This window comes from Helobdella robusta (assembly GCF_000326865.2).
Source record: "Helobdella robusta unplaced genomic scaffold HELROscaffold_17, whole genome shotgun sequence".
NCBI lineage: Eukaryota > Metazoa > Annelida > Clitellata > Rhynchobdellida > Glossiphoniidae > Helobdella > Helobdella robusta.
In genome coordinates this window covers 2,616,028-2,639,409 of record NW_008703942.1, presented here as the reverse complement: position 1 = coordinate 2,639,409, position 23,382 = coordinate 2,616,028, and the positions used below count along the sequence as shown (strand labels likewise).

The 23,382-nt window shown below is 32.4% G+C and overlaps 3 protein-coding genes across 3 annotated transcripts in view; all 3 read left to right on the top strand.

Moving 5' to 3' along the window:
• Positions 1-3,977, top strand: part of HELRODRAFT_170273 (hypothetical protein) — a gene marked incomplete at both ends in the record, with an annotated part of 6,826 nt that extends 2,849 nt beyond the window's left edge. Inside the window, 2 exons of the mRNA XM_009016092.1 lie at positions 2,043-2,225; positions 3,881-3,977. Coding sequence (XP_009014340.1) covers positions 2,043-2,225; positions 3,881-3,977 — 280 coding nt within the window. The remainder of the gene's footprint in view (positions 1-2,042; positions 2,226-3,880) is intronic.
• Positions 3,978-12,412: 8,435 nt separating this feature from the next.
• HELRODRAFT_191022 (hypothetical protein) lies at positions 12,413-19,915 on the top strand. The gene is made up of 7 exons (XM_009016091.1): positions 12,413-12,452; positions 14,855-14,910; positions 15,658-16,715; positions 17,225-17,389; positions 18,566-18,727; positions 19,139-19,228; positions 19,349-19,915. Exons 3-7 carry the CDS (start codon positions 15,756-15,758, stop codon positions 19,604-19,606), a joined length of 1,635 nt encoding a protein of 544 aa, XP_009014339.1. The 5' UTR covers positions 12,413-12,452; positions 14,855-14,910; positions 15,658-15,755; the 3' UTR covers positions 19,607-19,915.
• A 1,378-nt stretch (positions 19,916-21,293) lies between these two features.
• HELRODRAFT_75788 (hypothetical protein) lies at positions 21,294-23,073 on the top strand (the record flags this gene model as incomplete). Its single annotated transcript, XM_009016090.1, has 2 exons — positions 21,294-21,438; positions 22,934-23,073. 2 exons carry the CDS (start codon positions 21,294-21,296, stop codon positions 23,071-23,073), a joined length of 285 nt encoding a protein of 94 aa, XP_009014338.1.
• Positions 23,074-23,382: the final 309 nt, after the last annotated feature.

Genomic DNA, 23,382 nt, shown 5'->3' with positions numbered 1-23,382 from the left:
TAATCCATTTGTTACTTGTTATTCGGTTCAGTGTCACTCATCATGTTTTGGTTTTAACATACATACATACATACATTCAAACATACATACATACATACATACATACATACATACATACATACATACATACATACATACATACATACATACATACATACATACATACATACATACATACATACATACATACATACATACATACATACATACATACATACATACATACATACATGCATGCATGCATGCATGCATGCATGCATGCATACATACATACATACATACATACATACATACATACATACATACATACATACATACATACATACATACATACATACATACATACATACATTCAAACATACATACATACATACATATATACACGTGCATTCACCCTTTCATTCAACGGTTATATTGTACATGGGCAGTTGATTGATGAAATGAATGTTAAAGAGTGACTCCTCCAATGCTTTCGTCTGCTCCTGAAATACGTGATCTAAATCATAAACATTCTGCCTGCACAGACATTCACACACACTGGCGCACACCACAGATACACTCACACTCTCCTTCACACACACACACACACACACATTCACGTACACACACGCATTAGTTTGCATGCATGCCTGGCTGGATTCTCTTGTGTATTTAAATGTTTGTATTCTGTGATGTATGTATATATTTGCATTTGTATGTCAGTATGCTATTGTATCTTGTTAGACATTTGTGTCTTCTCTATTTGTATACATTTGTATTTTCATGTTTGTTTATGTTTTTGTATTATTTGGAAGCGTTCTAAAGATGCTAACGTATTTTTAGCTTATTTTTTCATATGCACGTGATTGTATGTTGAAATTGCTGACTATTTGTGAATGTTGGTATATTTTTAGATGTGTTGGTATAAGTTTGTATATGTTTATATATGTTTGCATATGTTTTTATACGTTTGCATATTTCTGTATATGTTTGTATATGTTTATACGTTAGTATGTGTTTGTGTTCGCACGCTTCTATATGTTTGTATAAATCTATCTTTGTGTTCGTGCTTGTTTGTAATATTTTGTCTAATTTTTTTAAAAATATAATTTCTGCGCATCAATAACCAAGAATTTATTTCAACAGTTTCATCAGCCTCTAATCATACTTTTTTGTTTGTTTTTTTTTCCGTTAGTTAGTGTATTTTTGGTTCGATTTTAAAAAGATTTCTGCCGTAAAAAATGTGGTGGTCTAATTAAACTATTCATCGCAGGTTAAGTTAGTTTAATTATAAACTTTTTTAAATTTGTATGAATATAAATAGATTTTTGTGCGGATCTCGGGTTAAGGATACACCTTTGGCAGAATGTGTATAATTAATTTAAACGGATGTGTATATTTATGTGTGTCCGTGTATGTATGATGCACGTCTGTATGCGTGTGTCTGTTTGCATATTTTGTTATTTCGCCTCTGTGTATTTGTGGCTGCGTTTAATGTTTTTAATTTGGTCGCCGATTGATCGAACATTGAACGAACAGTTTAGTTCAGAAAGTCATTTGTCAGAGGATTACCTACATGGTTACGTCATCGGCAGAAGTTTCCATGATTAGTTGTTGAACGAATGAATGAATGAATGGTTTAAAGAAAGGATGATTAAATGAATGGATAAATAGGTGAATACATGAATGAATGAGTGGATGAATGAGTGAATCCATAAAAGAATCAATGTGTGTGTGTGTGTGTGTGTGTGTGTGTGTGTGTGTGGAAATGTACGTATGCATGTGTGTGGTGTATCTACGTGTGATGTATTTCTCTCTCTCCCTCTCTCTCTCTCTCTCTCTCTCTCTCTCTCTCTCTCTCTCTCTCTCTGTGCGTGTAAACATGTGTATGTGTTACATATTATCTCTTATGAAATAATTTAAAACATTGTAGGTGCATGCGTGACCGAGCAATCTGACAACAGAAAAAAAATTTAGAACCTCGATGAAACTGTCCAGCATATCTGCATCTCATGTAAAGCCTCTGTGCCAATTGTAACCTGCTTATATACTTCACACTTCAGCCAATTTTCCTGGATTAAGAGAGACTATTTCACTACCCTATCAGAAAGAGAAAAAGATAGAGAGAATGAGAAAGAAAGAGAAAGAAGGAGAGAGACAAGGAAAAAGAAAGAGAAGGAGAGAAAGAGGGAGACTGTTAAATGTGAAGGTAGTATGAAGAAAATGAACGATGGAGATGCTCTGAAGTAAGATGAATCTTGGCGTTCATAAACATTTGTCACGCCTCCTTATATTGAAAACTATTTTAAAATTGCTGTTTTTGGTTTTTTGCATCTTTTTATTTTTAAATAATTTTTAGTTTCATTCATGAGATTGTTAATTAATTATTTAACGAAATAAATTTCATTTTCATTGAATATTATTACATTTTCATTTCAAATATTTTTCTATCATACTAATTTTAAAATTTTTGCTTTTTTTCTATACTTCTGTTTTTTTTTCAACTTCACAAATATCTCTTCCTCTCCCACTATCCAAAACTTGCTCGTCATCAACTGCTGCTCGAAAGCTTTACACTTCCAACAAACGACTCACAACAGCGCCTAATAGCGATTCATTAATCTGTGTTAATGCCGACAGCTAAGTAGCCAAATTCACAACACACACAAACACCACACACACACACACACGCACACGCACACACACATATACCATATACACACACATACACGCACAGTAACTTATCTAAATGCACATCCACATGCAGCCACATACAAACATACACACAAACATACAGACACACATATAGGCAGCACTCATCTTTTCAAATTTATTCACGTATTCCAAACCGAAGACGTATGTGCTTGATGCGTATGATGTTTTACATACAAGCTCACTCACCTTCAATCAAACACACGTACACACACACACACACACACACACACACACATACACACACACACACACAAATCTACCAAGATATATTTGACAATTTCCATTAATCAAAGCATGTGTGAAGAAGAATATGCTATGCAGTGACAACATTTTATTTTTAGCAGGTCTATATTATAAAAACATTAAAATGTCATGGCAATAACATTAGACACATAAACACAAGCCATTACATTACATAAACACATACACACACCAACCGACAACAACATACCAACACACACATAAAAAACAGACAAACACACACACAAACATACTAACACTTGCACACATACATGCTGTCATGTATTTGAATGCATGCACAGGCATTAATATTCATTTCAACGAAAGCCTCTATATCAGCATTTGGAAAATTGTAATGCTTTTGAGAAAAAATTATTTCTCTGAAATTTTTTTTTCAAGTATAAAAATGTGTAATTACCAGTCACACTGTCAAAAGAAAGTAGTTTTGGGAGAATAAAATTTGCCATTTCATTTTCATATATGATTATCCACTATAGATTATATGGTCAAAGAGTTTTTAGGTGCAAAGGTCAAACATGTTCAGTCAGTCTGTGAACAAACGTTCTGATACAAACATACAAAGAAATATATACAGATATAATGATGCATACATACAAACAGATAAAAACGTACATGAACATACAAACAAAGAAAGATGTAAAACAGATATAAACAAACCTAAAAATTCAAACAAACATGCATACACAATAAGAAACATACAATCATATAAACTCACATACATACAATCTTACACATAATCACATACGCAACCACACCCACAGACACATACAAGACACATCACACTGGTTCATGGATTCAAAATTTCACCTAATCAAGAAGAAACACTACCGGACACACATTTACTCAAAGACACACCCAGGCACACATTTTCAGGCACACACACACACATTTTCAGACACACACACACACACACACACACGTACAGACAGGCAATCACATTGTTGCAAATGTGGTCTTATAAGGGCAACTGCAAACTCAAAATAAGATTTGCTTTTCGAAATGTGGATGCAGAAATAAATTAGTTCCTTTATTATTAATATTATTATTATTATTATTTTATTATTGTTATTATTATTATTACTATTATTATAATGATCATTATTATTATCTATATTTTTATTTTATCATGTTTTTTCCCTATTTTTAATTGGCTTTATTGAAGCTGAAAATATAACAGACGATATTAATTAATTAATTAATTAATTATTCACGAAAATACAAAATTAAATCACGCTATGCCGTATGAATTTATATCCCGTGATCTACTCACGCACACACATACCCACACCACACACACACACAACTGGATCTCTCTCTCTCTCTCTCTCTCTCTCTCTCTCTCTCTCTCCCTCTCTTACACACACTCACGCACACACTAACACATACCATAAACACACGTACACAAACACATTCACACACACACATATATATATATATATATATATTATTAAAGATGTATCTCATTTAATAAACATAATGAAACTAATTAATTAGCAGCTTAATAAATCTATATAATGTAAATGCATAAATAAATAATTTCGTAGATTTGATTCTGGCCATAATTGAAAAAATTCAAACTTCATTGGTGATAGTATCATCCCGGCGCTCAAATCCAAGACAGATGAGGACGATGACGATGATGATGCCTTCTCCATAACTGCAAACGATGAAGATGACGACGAAGACGACGATGAGGATGACGTCATCTTGTGACGTTTTTTGTTATCCATGTGCACTTCGGCGTACTAATTGAATTCAACTGATGATGAAATTTTTTATTCACTTGTGTGTGTGTGTGGGGTTGTGTGTGCGTGTGTGTGCGTATGTTTGCGTGTTAACCAGAATGTCTGTTCATTCATGTGAAAACGTAAAGTAGGAGCTTCTATTCGGTAGTGAGTGTTTCATGGCGACATTGTTCAAATCTTTCTAACTCTTTTGCTAGTGTTGTTCAACGGTTGTAATAATTTTTTTATTTTTCTCTGGTGAATAAAACTTTTTTTGTGATCTGTTTTGATATTTTAATTAAAACTTCAAACAGAATAAAATCTTCTGATGATTCAAACCAGACAAACGAAATTTCCCATCCTCATACGGAACCAACTATTCATCGCACGAAAAATGTTCACCCACAAACAACAAACTTATTGAATGAACGTTCATCAATGTTCATCACAGTCAAACAAACAAGGAAACATCATCCATCGTACCGACCAACCGGAACGAAGCATGTGGGAATCTGACATGAACGCATGCGAATGCATCCTTATATAGGGAAAGCCAGAATGACCAAGCTTCAACGTATATATTAATACATGCACGTATTTGCATGCATGCAAAATACATACATATACATTGACGTGCAAGATTTATTTATTTTTTTTAATTATGAAAAATTTATATAGCGCTTTAAAAAACAAAAAGTTTCTCAAAAGCACTATCCATAACAGTGAAATAATAAAATAAATGAATGGTCTGGATAACATCCAGAACAGCATTATTACTACTACTACTACTACTACTACTACTACTACTACTACTACTACACTACTACTACTACTACTACTACTACTACTACTACTACTACTACTACTACTACTAATGTGTTTTCTGATTTTTTTAAAAAAGATATAAAGATATATAAACATATTTATAGAGCCATTTATTTCCATTTACTTAGAAACAATCATACGTACGGTTTAATACTTTGATCATGCAAAATACATACAAATGTATACACGTGAGCCAAAAATTTGAAAATGGGTCAAAATTTTCACGGGGGTGGGCAAGATTAGTGGTAGTGTGACTGAAAACGTTTTTTTGCTTATCACCTTAAATTTTTGGACGGTTTTGATCATAAAACGTTTTCTGACTTTAATTAGAATGTACATACTTGTGTATGTTTATTTTGAATTGTTTTCCATATCTCATCCGTATCTCCACCTGTTAATATTTATGTTTGCATTAAAATTATATATATGAAAAAAAAACCTGCAAAAGCGTTTTATAAATTGTACGCTGAACCTGTGGAAGGGATTTTCAGTTCGGATGACGGATATTTCCATATTTCTTCTCACTGTTTTTTTGGAAAAAATACAAATTTATAAACTGTTCTACTTTTTAACATCGTTTCATTTTTTATCAGTTAAACATTTCTTGAAAATGTAAATTTAAATTTTACCATTCAAGAAATAAAGCTGATCGTATTTATCTTATATTTTATTAATGTAAAACAATAAAGTAGACAAAAATGACAAATCTGTATGATAGATTTCAACGTTCCGTGACACAAGGAAGTCAGTCAAAAAAACTTTAAAGAATTAATCTTCTAATTGTAGTAGGTTAACTGTATAAAGTATGATTAACTAAGACATAAGAACTGAAATTTTTATATTTAAATGTGAACTAACGACTTAATAATTATTGAAAAAATGATGGAAGGAAAATCTTAAAAAATTTCTTGAAACAATGTTAGTTTATATCGTAGGGACCTGCGTAGCCAATAGCCAACACAACTTTGTGTGTATGTGCATGGTTAATGTTGTTCACCAACTTTTCATCAAAAACAGCGCGATTTAATTTCAACTGAATAACTTCGAGAAATATCACAAATGTTGAATCCCACTTAAGCGCAACCACCGCGCATATTTTGCATACCAACTTGTCCGTATTTTAGGATAATTAAAAGCTTGAACGACCGCTTGTGAAATGTTCTCTATTTTTTGGCTTGAAGTTAAACTCAGCAAAAGCTGTCATAGAACACACATGCCAGATTTATCGTTTAAATATAATCGTTTGTTTACGAAAATCCCTTCATGCAAAATTGGAAAAAAGCCAGCGCACACTAGCGAAAAGAAACTTGATAGCTACTTAAGCAGTTTTTAGTTATAAAATATACTGTAAAAGATTTCCAATTCGAAAATGCGTTTTAAACCTCTCGCTTGCTTAACATTCTCTGTTGATAAGAAGCGCTTGATAACAATTTGATTTGAATATAAGTAAAAATAATTGAAAAAATGTACATATGAAATATCAATGATGGCCAGTGACTGCAACGTGCTATTTGAAATATGTGACATTCAAATCAGCCTGTGATTGATGGCCTGTTGAATAAAATAATAGGTCTTTTTGCTAGCCTTATAAATTTTGTAACAGTGTTCTAGATTTTGTTCAAAAATAAACTCATGCTGATGCATACCCACAATAAAATAATCAGGCAAAATAAAAGCAAATGATCATTTATAATAAATAAGTATTAAAGGCAGAGGGTAGGCAGAGCTCATGATCGGAGGCGGCTTGCCAGATGGAGTAATGATATCTTGCCTGGAGTGGCAAAAGAAGAGGTTGTTCATGTGCAATCAACGTTTTCTTTCGTCGTTAATAAATGTTGTTTGCATGTGTGCATGTGTGTGCGCGCGCGTGTGTGTGTGTGCGTGTGTTTTTTCTTCCAATAACGAACAGAATGTAGTTGTGTGTACTTCAGTGTTGCTATTATTTGCCTCCATCCTGTTGTTAGCAACCTACTGATGATAAACATTATCAGGATCTGAACAATCGCAAACAACGATATCACTTACTAATAATGCTAACATGGGGAAGAGTTCATTAATGAAATCTGCATTAACAAAACGACAACTGCAGCAGAATGAAGAGACACCATTGGAGACTATCCATCAAACAGGATGTCATGCCTGCAACATACACAACAACGCAGTGCCATGCAACTAACCTCAACAAAATCAGCTATTACAAACACAATCTCAACTTCAGAACACATATAACCCATTACAAAAAAACTACCACAAAATATCCAGACACTAACATTTTTTCAACAGAACAAATAGAAACAAAATGACAATCACAAATAAGGAAAAAATTAATAGTAAACTGCGACCTGGGAAAGCCAATAAACAAAATCAATTGAAATATCGACAAATACATCAACAGTTACATCAATTACAACATCAGCAACAATAGAATAACCAATCTCAACATCAACAACACACGGCAACATAAACAAACAACGTCAACAACTGCAGCACAAAAACAGTAACAACAAACAATGATGAGTTCGACTGCGAAATTGGCTGAAGGCAGAGAAAAAAAATTATACAAAGGGCTACATTACTTGGAGAATAATGTAAGGATGATGCTGTAAGTGAATTGACGTAAGGATGATGATGTGGTGAATTGATGTAAGGACGATGTAAGTGAATTGATGTAAGGATGACGTAAGCGAATTCGTGTAAGGATGACGTAAGTGAATTGATGTAAGGATGATGAAAGTGAATTTTCTTTCCCACTGGACGTCACATGCAATCACTTTAAAGAGGGTGTGAAAAGGATTATTTCGTATCTTTGTGCGCCCATCTGACAAGAAACGCTGCTACTACTACTACTACTACTACTACTATTACTACTACTACTTCTACTACTGTTATTACTACTACTATTACTACTATTACTTCTACTACTGTTACCACTACTACTACTACTACCACTACTGTAACTACTACTACTACTACTACTACTACTACTTCTACTACTACCACTACTACTACTACTACCACCACCACTACTACTACTACTACTACTACTACTACTACTACTACATCTACTACTACTACTCAGTGGTGGTTAACTATAGGAGGTGGCCGCATCGCGCGCCGTAGTTTAGGGGCGATAAAATGATAAATTACATAAATATATAAATATTGTGATAACCGCAGAACTGATAGAATTGCACCATATGACTAATTTCAATTAATTACTATTATCTTGATTATTTGTTATCATCGTTATCTTTGCTATATTTGTAAATTTGGATTGTGAGAATATCTGTTATATTAGCGAGTAGAACGCTAGTTTTTAGCGGCGAGGTTTGAAGCGAAGTCGTGAATTTGATTTATGTAGTTACACGGATTAGTTTTGTGTTTCTATTACAATAGGCATTCGACTAAACGTTCAACTAAGTTTGCGTTTGAAGCAGTTGTGTTCATCTATCGGAAATCTTGAACCCACTGAATAATGAACACTTGACGATTGTTGGATGCTACAACACTGGTGTTGAAAATATAGAGATATTTGAAATAATAACATTGGTGTCTGTAGTTACGAGCGTCAAAGTGTTACAACAATATATATTTAATAAACAATAATTGATTTAACCGTTTAAAACTTGATGTAACTTTTTGATGCAATCGTTGAAAATTCATTTTTACATCATTTCAGAAGTTCTTTTGCGACAACGCTTTTAACGGATTTGTAAATTTTAAAAAATGAATTGAAAACAGCATCATCCATTGACAACGAAAAACAAAAAGAGGTAAAATTAGCACAGAGGGTAAAATTAAACTGGCCATTTTATTTAGATACGTTGCCGTTACTTTCTTAGTCGCTTTCATGCTGGTACTACCAAAGAGAAATTGGGAATTACAGTTATTTTTCCACAAGTTTCGCGCGCTATGATAATGATAATGCAGTCGCAAAAGCTGAAAAATTGTCAGAACTGGGTGGCTTGATGTCTTAGCGGTAAAGATCGCCTCATACAGTTTCGTGTAGTGCAGGCAGTGACAAAAAAACTTGCCAAGCCTATCATACACTTCCTTTGTGAAGCGTCGTTTATCATGTATTTATATACGCTGTTTGTGTGTTGTTGATTTTTCTGAACCTAGGAAGAGTGTAATAGAACTTTTACCTTTAAAGTTAAAGGCAGCAGTAGTCAAAAATTGTTTGTATTTTATTTGTAAATTATTTTCGTTTAGAGAGCTACATATGTTGTTCTGCTGGGTTTTATTCAGTTCACATTCACAGCTGCCTTAAATGGAGCAAGAGTATTCATTAATTTTGTCAGTTCAACTATTTTTTGCCAATTATTTTGCTAAACTTTTGATAACCTATTGTTTTGTTCTATACAGAATTTATTATTTAAGTACATCGTTTAAATAAAGAATACCCAATCTTCCAAAAGTATACCCTCAATAACTATCAATGCACTCACCGAACGATATTGAAATATTCTTGTTTAATATATCTACTCTGTATTCTATGAAATATAAAACAAATTACAAACTACAAATTATATATTTGTCATTCATCACTCAGGTCTAATTTACTGTTATTTAATATTTGTAATTTTATGTTAAAGCTTCATATAGAATACCATGAGATCAAATTTCTTCTATTGTATTCAGTCCTATTTATGACTACTAAAACAACATCTGACGCTTATATGCAATAAACAAACATTTTAACTTAACTTCATACGCTCAGCACCATGTTTAAAGAGCCAAGTTGTAAAAAAATTTAGCCAAGAGTTGTGAAATAACACAAATTTGCACGGTTGTCATCTGAAGTGAAGCGCCACGTAAACTCTGTTTATCTGCACATAGCGATCGAACGCACACACGTCTGATCTGTGTTGCAGTTGGATGTTCTCTAGTTAATTTATTTCAGGGACAGTTTGCTGGTAAAATGGTTCTTTCGTTGTGCAAAATGACTTTCAGGTATTCAGCTGCTGCAAATAAATAATTACAATAATAACATGGTACAATAGAATTGACAGAAATAATTTTATTAATGTGGTTGGGACTTCTTAGCTTAGTTTGCTAAATTTAAAATTTTAGACTTGTTTACTGTTTACTCTAAAATGTAAAATCTAACTAAACTAGATCTCTAAAAAAATAAGCAAACGTTCGTTTAACAAACGTTCCCTAATTCCTAGCCTAACGGTTAGGGCCTAACCTTGACCTTGACACCAACCAACTCACAATTATTACTAAATATATATATAAACTTGAAATTATTTAATATTTCATATAAAAATATTTATTTAATATTTAATTTACCATGCTTTTAATTTTATTTTTCAAAAATAGGTCGAAATTTAAATTAAACATTTGCTGATGAGTTTGCTGGTGAACATTTGCTAGCTTTAGAAGTAATTTTAGCTGGTTATAAATATATATAATATATATATATATAGCTGTTAGTGTTTCATCATCTTCATAACCAGCCAGCTTAATAATTAATAAAACAGGCTGGTTGTTGTGTGTGTGCTGGTCCCATCTTTCACTGAACTTAAATTTGGAAGGTTGGTAAATATTTGTTGATTCATTATTTTATTTTTGTTACAATACCAGAGTTTTTTAATTTTTTTTTATAATATTATATAATTTTTATCTAAATTTATTTCTAAATGTTGTAATAAATAAGCCAAATAACACGTTTAGTGCTAGCATCATAAGACTCTACTAATCTAATTAACATAACTTTTTAAAATGACTTTAAATTAAACTTTAAAAAAATTTAAATTAAATTTGAATTGAATCAGTTTGCTGTTTTCTTTAAAATTTGTATTAAATTAATTGAAATTTGTTTATAATGCTTATAATTTAATTTGTTATTTATTATGATTTATAATGATTTTCTTGTTTCAAACATAAAAATTTACATAAACTGGAATTTTAAAATATTCAATATGTAGGCGGATAAAGCACAAAGTTTTAAAAATCAAAAGTTTCAGTTAGTAACAAACTTCAACTCAGCAACAAATGGCTAACAAGGTAGCAGTTGTAGTGTGGGAATACGAGGAAGCAACAAATGATTTGTGGATTATTTTTGAAGCAAAAATTTCAAACTTCATCGAACAACACTTCATTAACCTTACTAATAACAAGCACAACTTGCCTCTTACCTTGAATGTTTTAGGAGCCATCTCCTTTCAACAGGCATCTGTCGACTTCTCCAACATGACATTTACTTGTGCCACTAGCAGTGCAGCACAGAGTATGTTGAAAATTATTTAAAACTCTTTTTTTCATGACTTTTTAGTTTCAGAATTTTATTTGACACATTCCATTAAACTTAGATAAAAGTAATTGTTGTATTTCATGGTTGCATTTAATTTTTAAAATTTAACTAAATTTACCAGAGACACGTGCTATAAAACGAAGCTTCTACACGACAGACAGTATGGTCGGGCAGGGCGTGATGTGGCAGTGGTCAGGGGATGTGGCAAACGAATGGTTCAATTATAACTCCAGCGTTCTCTGTGCTATTGAGAAAGCTTTCAAAGCTTCTGCTCTTTTCATCGACCTCAGTGAGCACCACCCAAAACAGCCTTACGTCGTCGACTTTAAATCGATGGCTCAACTGAGGAAGGATACAGGTTATGTTAGGCCAATCAGGAGGCTGGTGGATCAGGTGAAGTTCTGTAAAATCATTCCAATGCTTGATTGCTCAACATCAACCTTGTCATCTAAATCTAGTGCTGGCAACTGCAGTCATTGTTCATCAAATGTTAACATGCCTGGTAACAATTTTTCTAATCAGATGTCATCATCATCATCTTTTTCATCACCATCATGTCCTTCATCATCAATGCCAGTAAATAACCAGTCTTCTTGTGCTTCCAGCATCGACTGCAAAAACATCTACGGCTACAACAATGATAGCAACAACAACATCTACAACATTAACAACTGCAGTCTCAATACTGGGTGTGTAACTTCATTTTTACTTACATATCATTTAGGCTATCAAAGTTGGTATAGTGGTGTGAATCGAATCACCTATTTAGCTGAGTCCCAGTTCGATTCCCTTTCATTAAGCTACATTATTATATTGTTATAACCAACCCCTTAAACTTGTAGGGTATGGTTATTTCTCTCTACGTGGATTCTTGACTTCTGAACAGTCTTATTTCAGATGAACTTTATCAGAAAAAAAACAGTGCTGGCAATCACTTGTGTGTATTGCTCTGATCTATCACTCGTTTATTCAATCGTTAAAATTGTTAGAATGCAGCATAACTAATCAACAGGTAAATCACAGAATAAAACCAATCGTCAAAAATTAAGCTTCTCTCATCAGATGTTTCTCGGCCGTAAATCCTTAGTATTTGCTTCTCGGAAGATTATTGTAATTCACTCGCAGACTTTGTGTAGAATTTTTCATGATAAACTTTTCCTCAGACGTTATCGCTAATTTGCTTGCAGTACGTACAAAAAATATCTCTGCGATACTAGGACTCTTTTTCTGCTTGAAACTTCTTCTGACCTCATCTTAATTCTTGTTCTTCTTTTCTTCATGTTTCCTCCTTGTGTTGTGTCTCCTGAATGTTTTTATAACTACCAATCTGCTTGTAAATGTGTCACATGCCGTGTGACATGTATTTACAACCATTTTAATTACTTACACCTTCTTGTAATTATTTTACAAGCGGTTCATGCATTTTCTAACTATTAGTTCTTATCTCGATTTCACGTCTGTAACATTTCCCGCCACTGAGACCAAAAATCGTCCTCGGTCAATTTCCTCGTCTTTGGCCAAATCAAAAATCTGGTCAATTTTCCTTGCTGCGTTGATTTTCAGGTTCTGGGTAGGAGGCTAGCCAATTTAGATGTACGATCTTCATTTTGATCTGATGCTTACCTCATTCTTGCACCCGATGCACCACGTCATTGATTCAGGTGGCGACTTGGCATGGCCCTTCCCAATCCTTCCACTAGTCTACTGCAGGTATTCGACTTATGATTAGTTGAAGGTCATCAGTTTGTGCGCTCTGTTCATCAATGTACTCATCCATCAATTTTGAGTCGTTCTTCGGTTCTTCAATTTTATCTTGCAGTTCATTCGGTCTATCTCGACTTATTTTCAAACTTTTTTAATGATATGGTGAAATTACTGTTTTTCCTTTCCTTCCGTCTTTACTTGTCATGTTCTTGTTCTTTCATCTCATTTGTATGCACCTGTTTCGGTCTTTCAATATCTTTATGTTCCTGTTGATGACTTCGACCTTCACCCTTGAGAATATTTTTGTCTGTTGTTACTTCATTAAGATCTTTTTCAAGTCTGTCCAGTCTGTCCAATCTATCTTTGTTTAACCTTTCGTCATCTGAATCATTTGATTTTGTAAATTCATTCAACTCATTCTTTTCGTCAGTCAATCTGCTGATTACTTCCCAATCGTCATCAGGATTGTTGTCATCATCTTCCTCTTCATCAACGTGATGACTACCTTTCTGCACGTCAACACGTGCATCATAGTTGTCACGTGCATCGCAGATACCATGTGCATCACAGTTTAAACGTGCTTTGCCGATATCACCTTCGCCGATATCACGTGATATCGGCGTATATATTCCGTCGGTAAATATGCTGGAAGAATAATTTCCGACTTTTGTGTAGCCGTTTCTGGTATAGTCTCTTCGTTTGGAGGTATCCCCTCAAAGGTTGATCGTATTATTTCATCGGCCGCTCGAAATTCGGCTTTAATTTCTCTTATTTCGGCTATCCGTTGATCGCAATTTCTAGCTATTAGTTCTTATCTCGATCTCACGTCTGTAACATTATCTTCATTTTGTAATTATTTTGAGAAACCTTAATATATTTTTATTATCTTTGACATCTTTGTGGTTAATGTGTGTGTGTGTGTCTGAGAGTGTATTTTCATCCCACCGTATTTTATTTTATTTCATTTATTTATTTTTATTATTTTTAAAATACAATGGAAGCTTTTCATTTGCTGGAGGCATAGAAACGTCAGTTCGCGCCTCTCTATTTTCTAATATTTAAGTTATGAGCGTTCTTGGTAGTGATATAAGAGCAATTTAACTAATGGAGAAATATGCCATTTAATGCTATGATTGTCCTATGTGTTGTTAACATTATGAAATAGGATTGAATACAAATTATGGAATGGCTGTAATTTATTCTGCAGATGTGTATATGTGTGTTATTCGTGTGTGTATGTATGTGTGTGTGAGTGTGTGTGTGTGAGTGTGTGTGTGTGTGTGTGTGTGTAATGAAATATTGTTAAAATTCTTTATAGGTATTTGTCATTCGTTAATTATTGATAACTTACCGGCAAGATTTTGCAATTTTAATAATTTTTTTTCAGATCAACATTGGACTACCTATTTGCTTCATCGTGTTTTAAAGGCAAGAAGAGATCAAGTAAACAATTATTACCATATCATCAACACCATCTTCATTATTTATCATTAATGTTATCATCACCGTATTTATCATTCCAATCATAATCACTGCTATCATAGTATCATCCTTATCAGCGTCATCATTGTCATTATTGTTCTTAATCAATTCCATTATGCCATCATCATTTTTAGATAGCATGGAAATGCTTGAAAGTTCTTTTAATGGTTTTGTTGATGTAATGTGATATGTGAATCAGATTGAATGAATGTTCTGCTTTAAATACATTCCATGCCATGCCATCTGTTTGTTAGGCACACTCAAGTGTTCATGTTTTTCTTATTTTTCAACATTTTATTTTGGTTGTTTGCCAACTAAGTTAAGATTTTCTAATAGTCTTGTATTTGTTATTTTTGTTTATGTTATCAAAAATTTTGTCTCAGTTCCCTTTAAATTTCTTTTCTTTTTGTTTGCAATAATGTTCATCTTATAATAATTTACTATGCAGCTACGATATGATTGTACATTAGAAATTTAGGTCAAATTATTTTTTAAGTAATTAATGATCTATGTTATGACTTAAATTACAAATCTCTTCATTTGATATGACTTCATTTACAAATCCTTAATCCTTACAATTAATATGACCTAATTTATTAATTTTTATAATCAGTATGACCTAATTTACTAATCCTAACAATTGTTATGTCCTTAAAAAATCTTTACAATCAATCTGACCTAGTTTATAAATAAATTTGTATAATTCAGAAACAGACGCTCCTCAGTTGTCTTCAAAACGAACGAATTTCAAGCCTCCTGTCGACATTGACAAGAAGTTTACCATCGACAGCAACAACATAAACAGCATGACCAACAACAATATTAGCAACAACACTAACGTCAACGATAGCATCAATAATAATGCTGTCACTACCAACAACAACCATTTCAATAGTAACTCAATTAATAATCTTCAAACTCACTCTAGCGCATTCAACAACAACAACAACGGCTGCAACAACCTTTATAACAGCAACACTAACAACATCAACAACTCCAGCAATATCAAAACTAACAACACTCCTAATAGAACTATCCTCTCATTAAATGTCAACAATTTACCTCTAATCTGTTTCAACAAAAACATTGCCAAGCAGAGCAACAACAACATGTTGACGAGCAACAACATCAAAAACAACAGCAACATTATTAATGATATTGCAAATGTCAGCAGTAATATAGGTAATAATAATAGTAGTAGTAATAATGGTAGTATTAATAACATTATTAACCAAAACGCAAATAACTGCAATACTCTCTGTTTTCCACCGTCTTTAGCACCAATTGGTTATATTTCAACATCATCACCAGTTGTCACTCCTATATCTTTCCTCTTTCCACACCAACGTCAACTCTCAATGTTTAAACGTGCTAATCGACGACTTAGTTACATGGATCACGTTTGCAACAGTATCTTCAACAGCATCAACCGTTACAACAACATTAAAAAAATCAACATTGTCGCCGACAACATCAGCGGCAATACCGGTAGCAACAACAACAATGCTAGAAACGTTAACAATATCAATCACAGAAACTTTAGCAGCAATAACAACAACATCAACAATATTGGTCTCAACAGTAACAACAACTTCATTGATAGTCTCTGCAATATCAATAGCATTAATAAAATCTGTAGCAACGTTAATGACGACAACAATGGTACCGACGTCAATCAGTCGGTTGATCCCAACAGTTTTGAATATTTATTGAAACAAGATTTCATATTCCCTGTCAAAGTGATTCCAAATGAGGTGATTGCTACTGTTAGTTACACCATTTCGTGTTAGGCTGGTAAAAAGCTATGTAAACTGAATGGCTGATATGGTAGATGACTTGCTATATGCTGCACGATTTAATTAAGGTTTATTAGATTCAGTGCATGTAATGTGTTTGTTTAATATCAATCTTGATGTGATATATAAGGAGTAATAGTCATGAAGAGGGTTTCAAGTTTCTTATAGAGTTCTAAGAATTTTATTGAAAGTTTTCTATGCTTATCTGTTAGATTAGTAACTTAGAAGTTATCTGCTAGCATAGAGAATGACTGTTTTCAAGGATAAATTACACATACACACATATGCATGATAATGGTGATTGTGCTATTATCTCTGAAACACTCCTATTTAAATTAGTTATTACTAACTCATTAGCATATGTGAATGTTTCATGGCAGCCTGGCTTACCAAAGAATTGATCACGTTCATTTGCAATTATTTCATTAATTGTTTTTAAAATATTATTATAAATAACAATTATTAAATTATAATTGTAGACATGTTGCATATGTTGCGATAGCCTGCAAAATGAGTCATCCTATGCAAATGAGACGCAAAAACATCATGAACAGCAACAATCCTGGTCTGTTGTCTTCTTGGACAAATGTCGCCACCATTTTCACTTGCTTTGCTTGAAGGCAATGTACGAAGCTGGAACTAAGGTTGGATAGACTTATGATTATAAACAATTTGCCATTTGAAGATATGATATGATAATTGAATGGTTTGAGAATGATGTTGATTAAACTGGAAAGCAAGATTTCTTTTCAGTGGGATTTTTGATAACACTTCATATGGTACGCCACAGCATCTACTTGATGATGTGTGATGAAATTTTGTTGAGAATTTCAAGAAATAAGAAAATTAGTTGGGTAAATAAATTGGAAGCGTGATTAAATTATTGAATGAGGGTTAAGTAAATCAATAAAAATGTTGACTAGGTAAATCTATGAACGCTGAATCGCGTTAAATGTGGATGCATTAATTCACTAATAAATTGTTTGGGTGAATTTCAGTTTCAGTGTTTCCCAACCTTTTTCAGTGTTGGCCTCCCTATAAAAGAATTAGTGGTAACTACTTGGTCTCCCCAGACCCAGTCGTCAATGATTGAAAAATAAATCAATTTGTTATAACAATTATTATTCAGATTTAATTAATATTACACATTACATTGCGTTGTTCGTATTTATTATGATTATGTTAAGTTCGTAAACATATTACATAAAATGTTATTGAGGCTTCACGAGATGATTGCTGCTGTTTTCCATCACAGAAAAGATGAAATTGAGGTTCAGTACTAGAAAGAGATAGCCTCATATCATTCGAGGCATCCAATCTATTTCTATCTTTGGTCTTCATAGATACTAATATAGAGAATCCTTTTTCACATAAAGAGATGGTCGAGAACGGAATCAGAGCTGCCATGAATGACTTTTTTAAATAAATTTTGAGTTAACAAAATGAGCGAATCATAAACGAATTATGTGCTAATAGATAAAATACGGAAAGACTCAATGCAAAAACAGTTTCCATATAATATTCGAAAAAATTGTTTTTAACACGATCAAATTTCGGTGATTTGTATTTTATGAAATAATTTATAAAATACATGCAAATAGAAGACCTTAGTTGGCCTCCCCTAAAACATCATTTGGCCTCCCCTGTTCTATTTGCTTAAAATTCAATCAATCTTCGTTTTACGTCCAGAGACCCGGTTTCCCGAGGTAGGACGTTGTTTTCTTTGCCATCAACTTTTTGCGCCAAATTAGACGATCAGTTGTATCCATTTCATTTAAATTTGCTTAAAATTAATTTTTTAATATTTTAATTTCCCAAAGCATGGGAGCCTGCAGTGCCCACACTGCAAGCACATATACGGTGTCAAGGTCGGCAACTGTCCCGCCGGTCGGATGGTGTGCGTCACCATTCCTCAATCTCTCCCCGGCTATGAACAGTATGATACTTTGTACATCACCTACAACATCTTGTCTGGCGTTCAGGTTCATTTGTTGATTTTTTTTTCTTCATTAGTAAAGTATTTAATACTCGCTTATCTCATTTTACGAATACTTTTTTATACTCTTTGCAATGCAGCTCCGTCGAAAGCAGAGCTGCTTACATGCTATTCTCTTTACTTGTAATCAAACTATCCACACCACACGACGCACATACACATTGTGCATGCCTGCGCAAGCACCTCATCATACGCGTATGATAGATAGTCTTTGAGTTTCGGACGGGCATTGTTTGAACTATGACATCACATTAATAGCAGCACGGGACATGGCACTTTTACTGCCTGAGTTGACCATACTATGTTTGCGATATTACGATGTACATACAATATTTAATTGTTTCATGTATTGCAACAACTTGATGGATGTATTTCAATTCTATGCACACTGATTCAGGAACCAGGGCATCCAAATCCTGGCAAAAAATACTCAGCTCGAGGTTTTCCAAGATGTGGTTACTTGCCAAACAACAAAAAAGGACAAAAGGTAAAAACACATTAGACTTGACATCAACATTAACTAGTTAAACATTAGTTACCTTCTTTCTAGATTTGTCAATGAATTTTACTCGTGCTAGATATAATCTCATAAAAATGATTTAATTAGGTGTTGCGACTGTTAGTAAAGGCCTGGAATCGTCGACTAACCTTCACGATTGGAACATCTGTCACCACAGGAGAATCGAACACGGTCGTCTGGAATGAAATCCACCACAAAACTGAAATGCTGAACAAACACGGGCACGGCTATCCCGATGCAAATTATCTTGATAACGTCATTTCTGAATTGGCCGCTCAAGGGGTGATCGACGACAATGCTGACGACGACGATGCTGACGACGACGATGCTTTTTTGAATGACTGATACTGTTCAAATCCAGTTATTTTGGTATTGTTATTTAGTAAATAAATGTTTTAGAACGATCTTGAAAAACATTTTGACGACCCATCATGTTATTCTGTATTTTGCCATTCAAAGGATGCCCTTGTAATCATGCAAATATTTATTTACAGTTCATTTTTCCAAGTGATTAGAATGTTTTGTGTGATTTTTTCTGTAATAGGCGTTTTTAATGATTTACTCGTTTGCATAAATTTATTTAATTTATTTCACTTCAGTAAAAATAACGATTTTTTAAATTACTATCTATCTTAAATGAATATGTGTGTATGTATTTATATGTCGGCCCAGCGGTTTTTTTTTAAATTATTCTTTAAAAATCAGGATCTGACAGACGCAGCAACTGTTACAGCATGCAAGGCAGTAGTACAAAATTAAATAAGTAGATAAATAAAAAAACGGAGAAAGAAAAATGTTTAAACATGAAAAATAAAATAAATAATAATAATAAAATAAATAAAAGAAAAGAAAATTAATTGACAATAAAAAGAAGTAACGGCATAAAAACGCAAATTGATAGACTAGATGTTGACTTAGTGAGGTGATCGATAAACAGGACCCCAAGTTTAAATGCATACCGGGCCCTTCATGTATACAAACACACACACACATATATATATATATATATATATATAACTACATCATACATATAACTATATTATATACATACATATATATATTATATTATATTAAGCGCTTTAAAGAAATTTCATTTTATAAAGAGCATGTATAAACTTCTCCGCTCGATATAGCACAAGTTGTAGTTAAAACTATTTTCATGCGGGTCGAGTTTATCGTGAATTTGCTTCCATGAATGTCTGTTGCCACTAAATCCTTCTGGACATGCTAACATGGACCTATTTAGCAAAAGCAATTTACTAAATATGCGGCATGGAAGACAATAAATTGCATTTCTGCCAAGCCAACCAATTTCTTTTTACCTCTTCTCCACTTTTCAATTTATAAATATAAGCGCTGATGGAGGAAAAGAGTTTCCTTCAAAGTCTTTTGGAAAGTTTTTAGGTGAGGTTGGTGGACCGTTAATGACGGTTTCACGATCGTCCTTGGTTTGAAAAAATGTGTTTTCTTGTTTGCCTATGTCTTACTCTAAGAGTGTTGATTTGTTGTAGTTTTTGGCTTCCTTTGCTTTCTTCCGCAGATAATTTTTCACCTTCATCAACATCAAACGTTACAATTTGAGGGAAAACAACAGTAGCAGATTCTTCCAATGTAGCTATATTTTCAATTTTTTCAAGTTCCGATTCAAGTGAAAATTCGAATTTGACCGATTAATCATAAAAATAAACTGTAACATGTTTTCTGGTTTTTCTTTGCCAACGTCTCTTGTTTTTCTTTTTCCTTTCTTTTTGAATGTACTACTTGCCGTTTACGCTTGTGTTTCACATAACGATGACAAATTTAGATGAGGTTTGCCTAAAATAAGAGATCCTAAATTCATATAAAAGTAATTTTTCTATATTCAAATATCCGGCGTCAATCAGCATAAAATTATTAACTCGCTTGAATATCTATGGTTTTTATTCTTTGTAACAAAAGTTAATTGAACTTCCCAGTAAACATCGATTGCCCGTGGCTGTGACTTTCCTTTTTATCGTTAATAAGTTTTTGTCGTAAATTGATTGTTGGAGCAATGGCGAACTTAACTAGCGAACAACAGATGAAATTATTGTCAGACGTGGAGATGGAGATGATGGCCGACATGTACAACAGAATGATGAACGCATGTCAAAAAAAATGTGTTCCCCCAAAATACAAAGAGTCTGACCTGAGTAAAGGTGAATTTTTTTATCATTTTTGAAAATTACATTTTTATTACGTAAATAGAAAATAATGAGGCACGATCTGTTCTACGTTTGCCTCCAATAAATTACACCACACTCAAATTAATAAAAGAATAATTAAAACTTTCAAGAGAATCAATAATCAATAATAAATAGTAAATAATAATTTTAACTACATTAATAAAATAAACTACATTAAATTAAAATAACACTAAATAAATAGAATTAAATCTATATAAATAATTTAACTTCTAGTTATCAGCAAAATTTTAGATTGTGGGTAATCCAAAAAATGATAAGCCAAGGGTTAAAAATTAATCTAGGTAAATTTTACGTCATTTACTCCCTTTCTCTCTTCTAACCAATTCTTGTCTTGTAGTATAATGTTATAACATAATATAATAATATAAAATAAATAAATGATGTTTAAAAGCACAATTTTTAATTTTTCTTGTCTTGTAAAATATTATATAATATTTAAAGTATTCATTATATTATATTATAACAAGACAAGAACGGGTTATGTGGAGCGACTAAATGAATTAAAATCTACCTAGATTTATTTTTAACTATTTGCTTACCATTTTTCTGATTAACAAATATAGATCTAAGATTTTGCCACAGTTATTCGCGTGTAGTAAACTGGACATTGTTATTGTCAACTATTGTGATTCAATTAATTAAATTTTGATCGAAGTTTAAATAACTTTTTTCAATGTCTCCTCAACATTTAAAAGGGTAATTAGAGGGTAATCACAAAATTAAAAATTAAAGGGTAATCACAAAAGTCTATTATTTTTTAAAATATTTACTTGAAAAATTTTCCTTTATTGATGTATTTTAGCCTGTCAGGCTTTTAATTTTTTCACATTTATTTTGGAAAAATAAATAAGATAATAAATGCATAAACATACCCTTTAATTTAGAAGGTAAAGGCTTTCCACCAAAAAGCAAAATATTACTTAAATAATAACAGCAAGAATACCAGCAGGAAAGGTTATCTGCATCCACTTTTAATATAATATATTAGATTATTAAAACAATAAATTCTAGTCATGAAAAATAAAGCAAAGCAAATTAGAAATAGAGCATAGTGAAGTCCCAACCTTAGTTCGAATTTAATTTAACTCATAAGTTCCTATAAATCTGTGCCATGCAGAACCTTTCACAAATATCTGTCCATTTCTTAACTTTACATTTTGAACAAAAAGAAAGATAGTGATGATTAAAAAAAAGCAGCCACTTATAATACAATAATAAAATGCAAAAATGATTTAGTGAGAATGGAAAAAATCTTTTTTTTATTTTTATAATTTTTCTAACTCTATGAAATTATTTAAGTAAATTCTAAAAATTAATAATAACATTACAATGCATTCATTCCTAATGTTATATTAACTATTTGATTTGTATTTCTAGACTAATGTTCTCAATATTAACTCATTTTAAAATTATTTTACGATAAAAATAACTAGCTTAAATTTTTCAGGTGAGGCGGTATGCTTAGACAGATGTGTCGCCAAATATCTTGAAGTACATGAACGAATAGGAAAAAAATTAACTAGTCTTTCTATTCAAGACAATGAAAATGCTCAGAAAATGCAATCAACTGCATTAAAATTTAAATGATTTAAACTTTGTTGCATGTTGTACTTTAGAAGTGTTAATTTTTCAGATATTATTTCTAATAGGCTAATTTATTTTGTGAAAAATAATATGTGAAAATGCTTATGTCTTTTGAAGTAATGTAAAACGTAGCCAGACACTTAGAAAATAAAGTAATTGATAATAACACTTTAACCCATAAACCATGTTAGGTTAAGTTAGCTTAAAATGATAGCAACAACACATATTATTCAATTTATCTACAATATGTACAGATTTATAAACAAAAATTAATAAAATCTACAAAACATAAACTTATCTGCACAGCTCTTA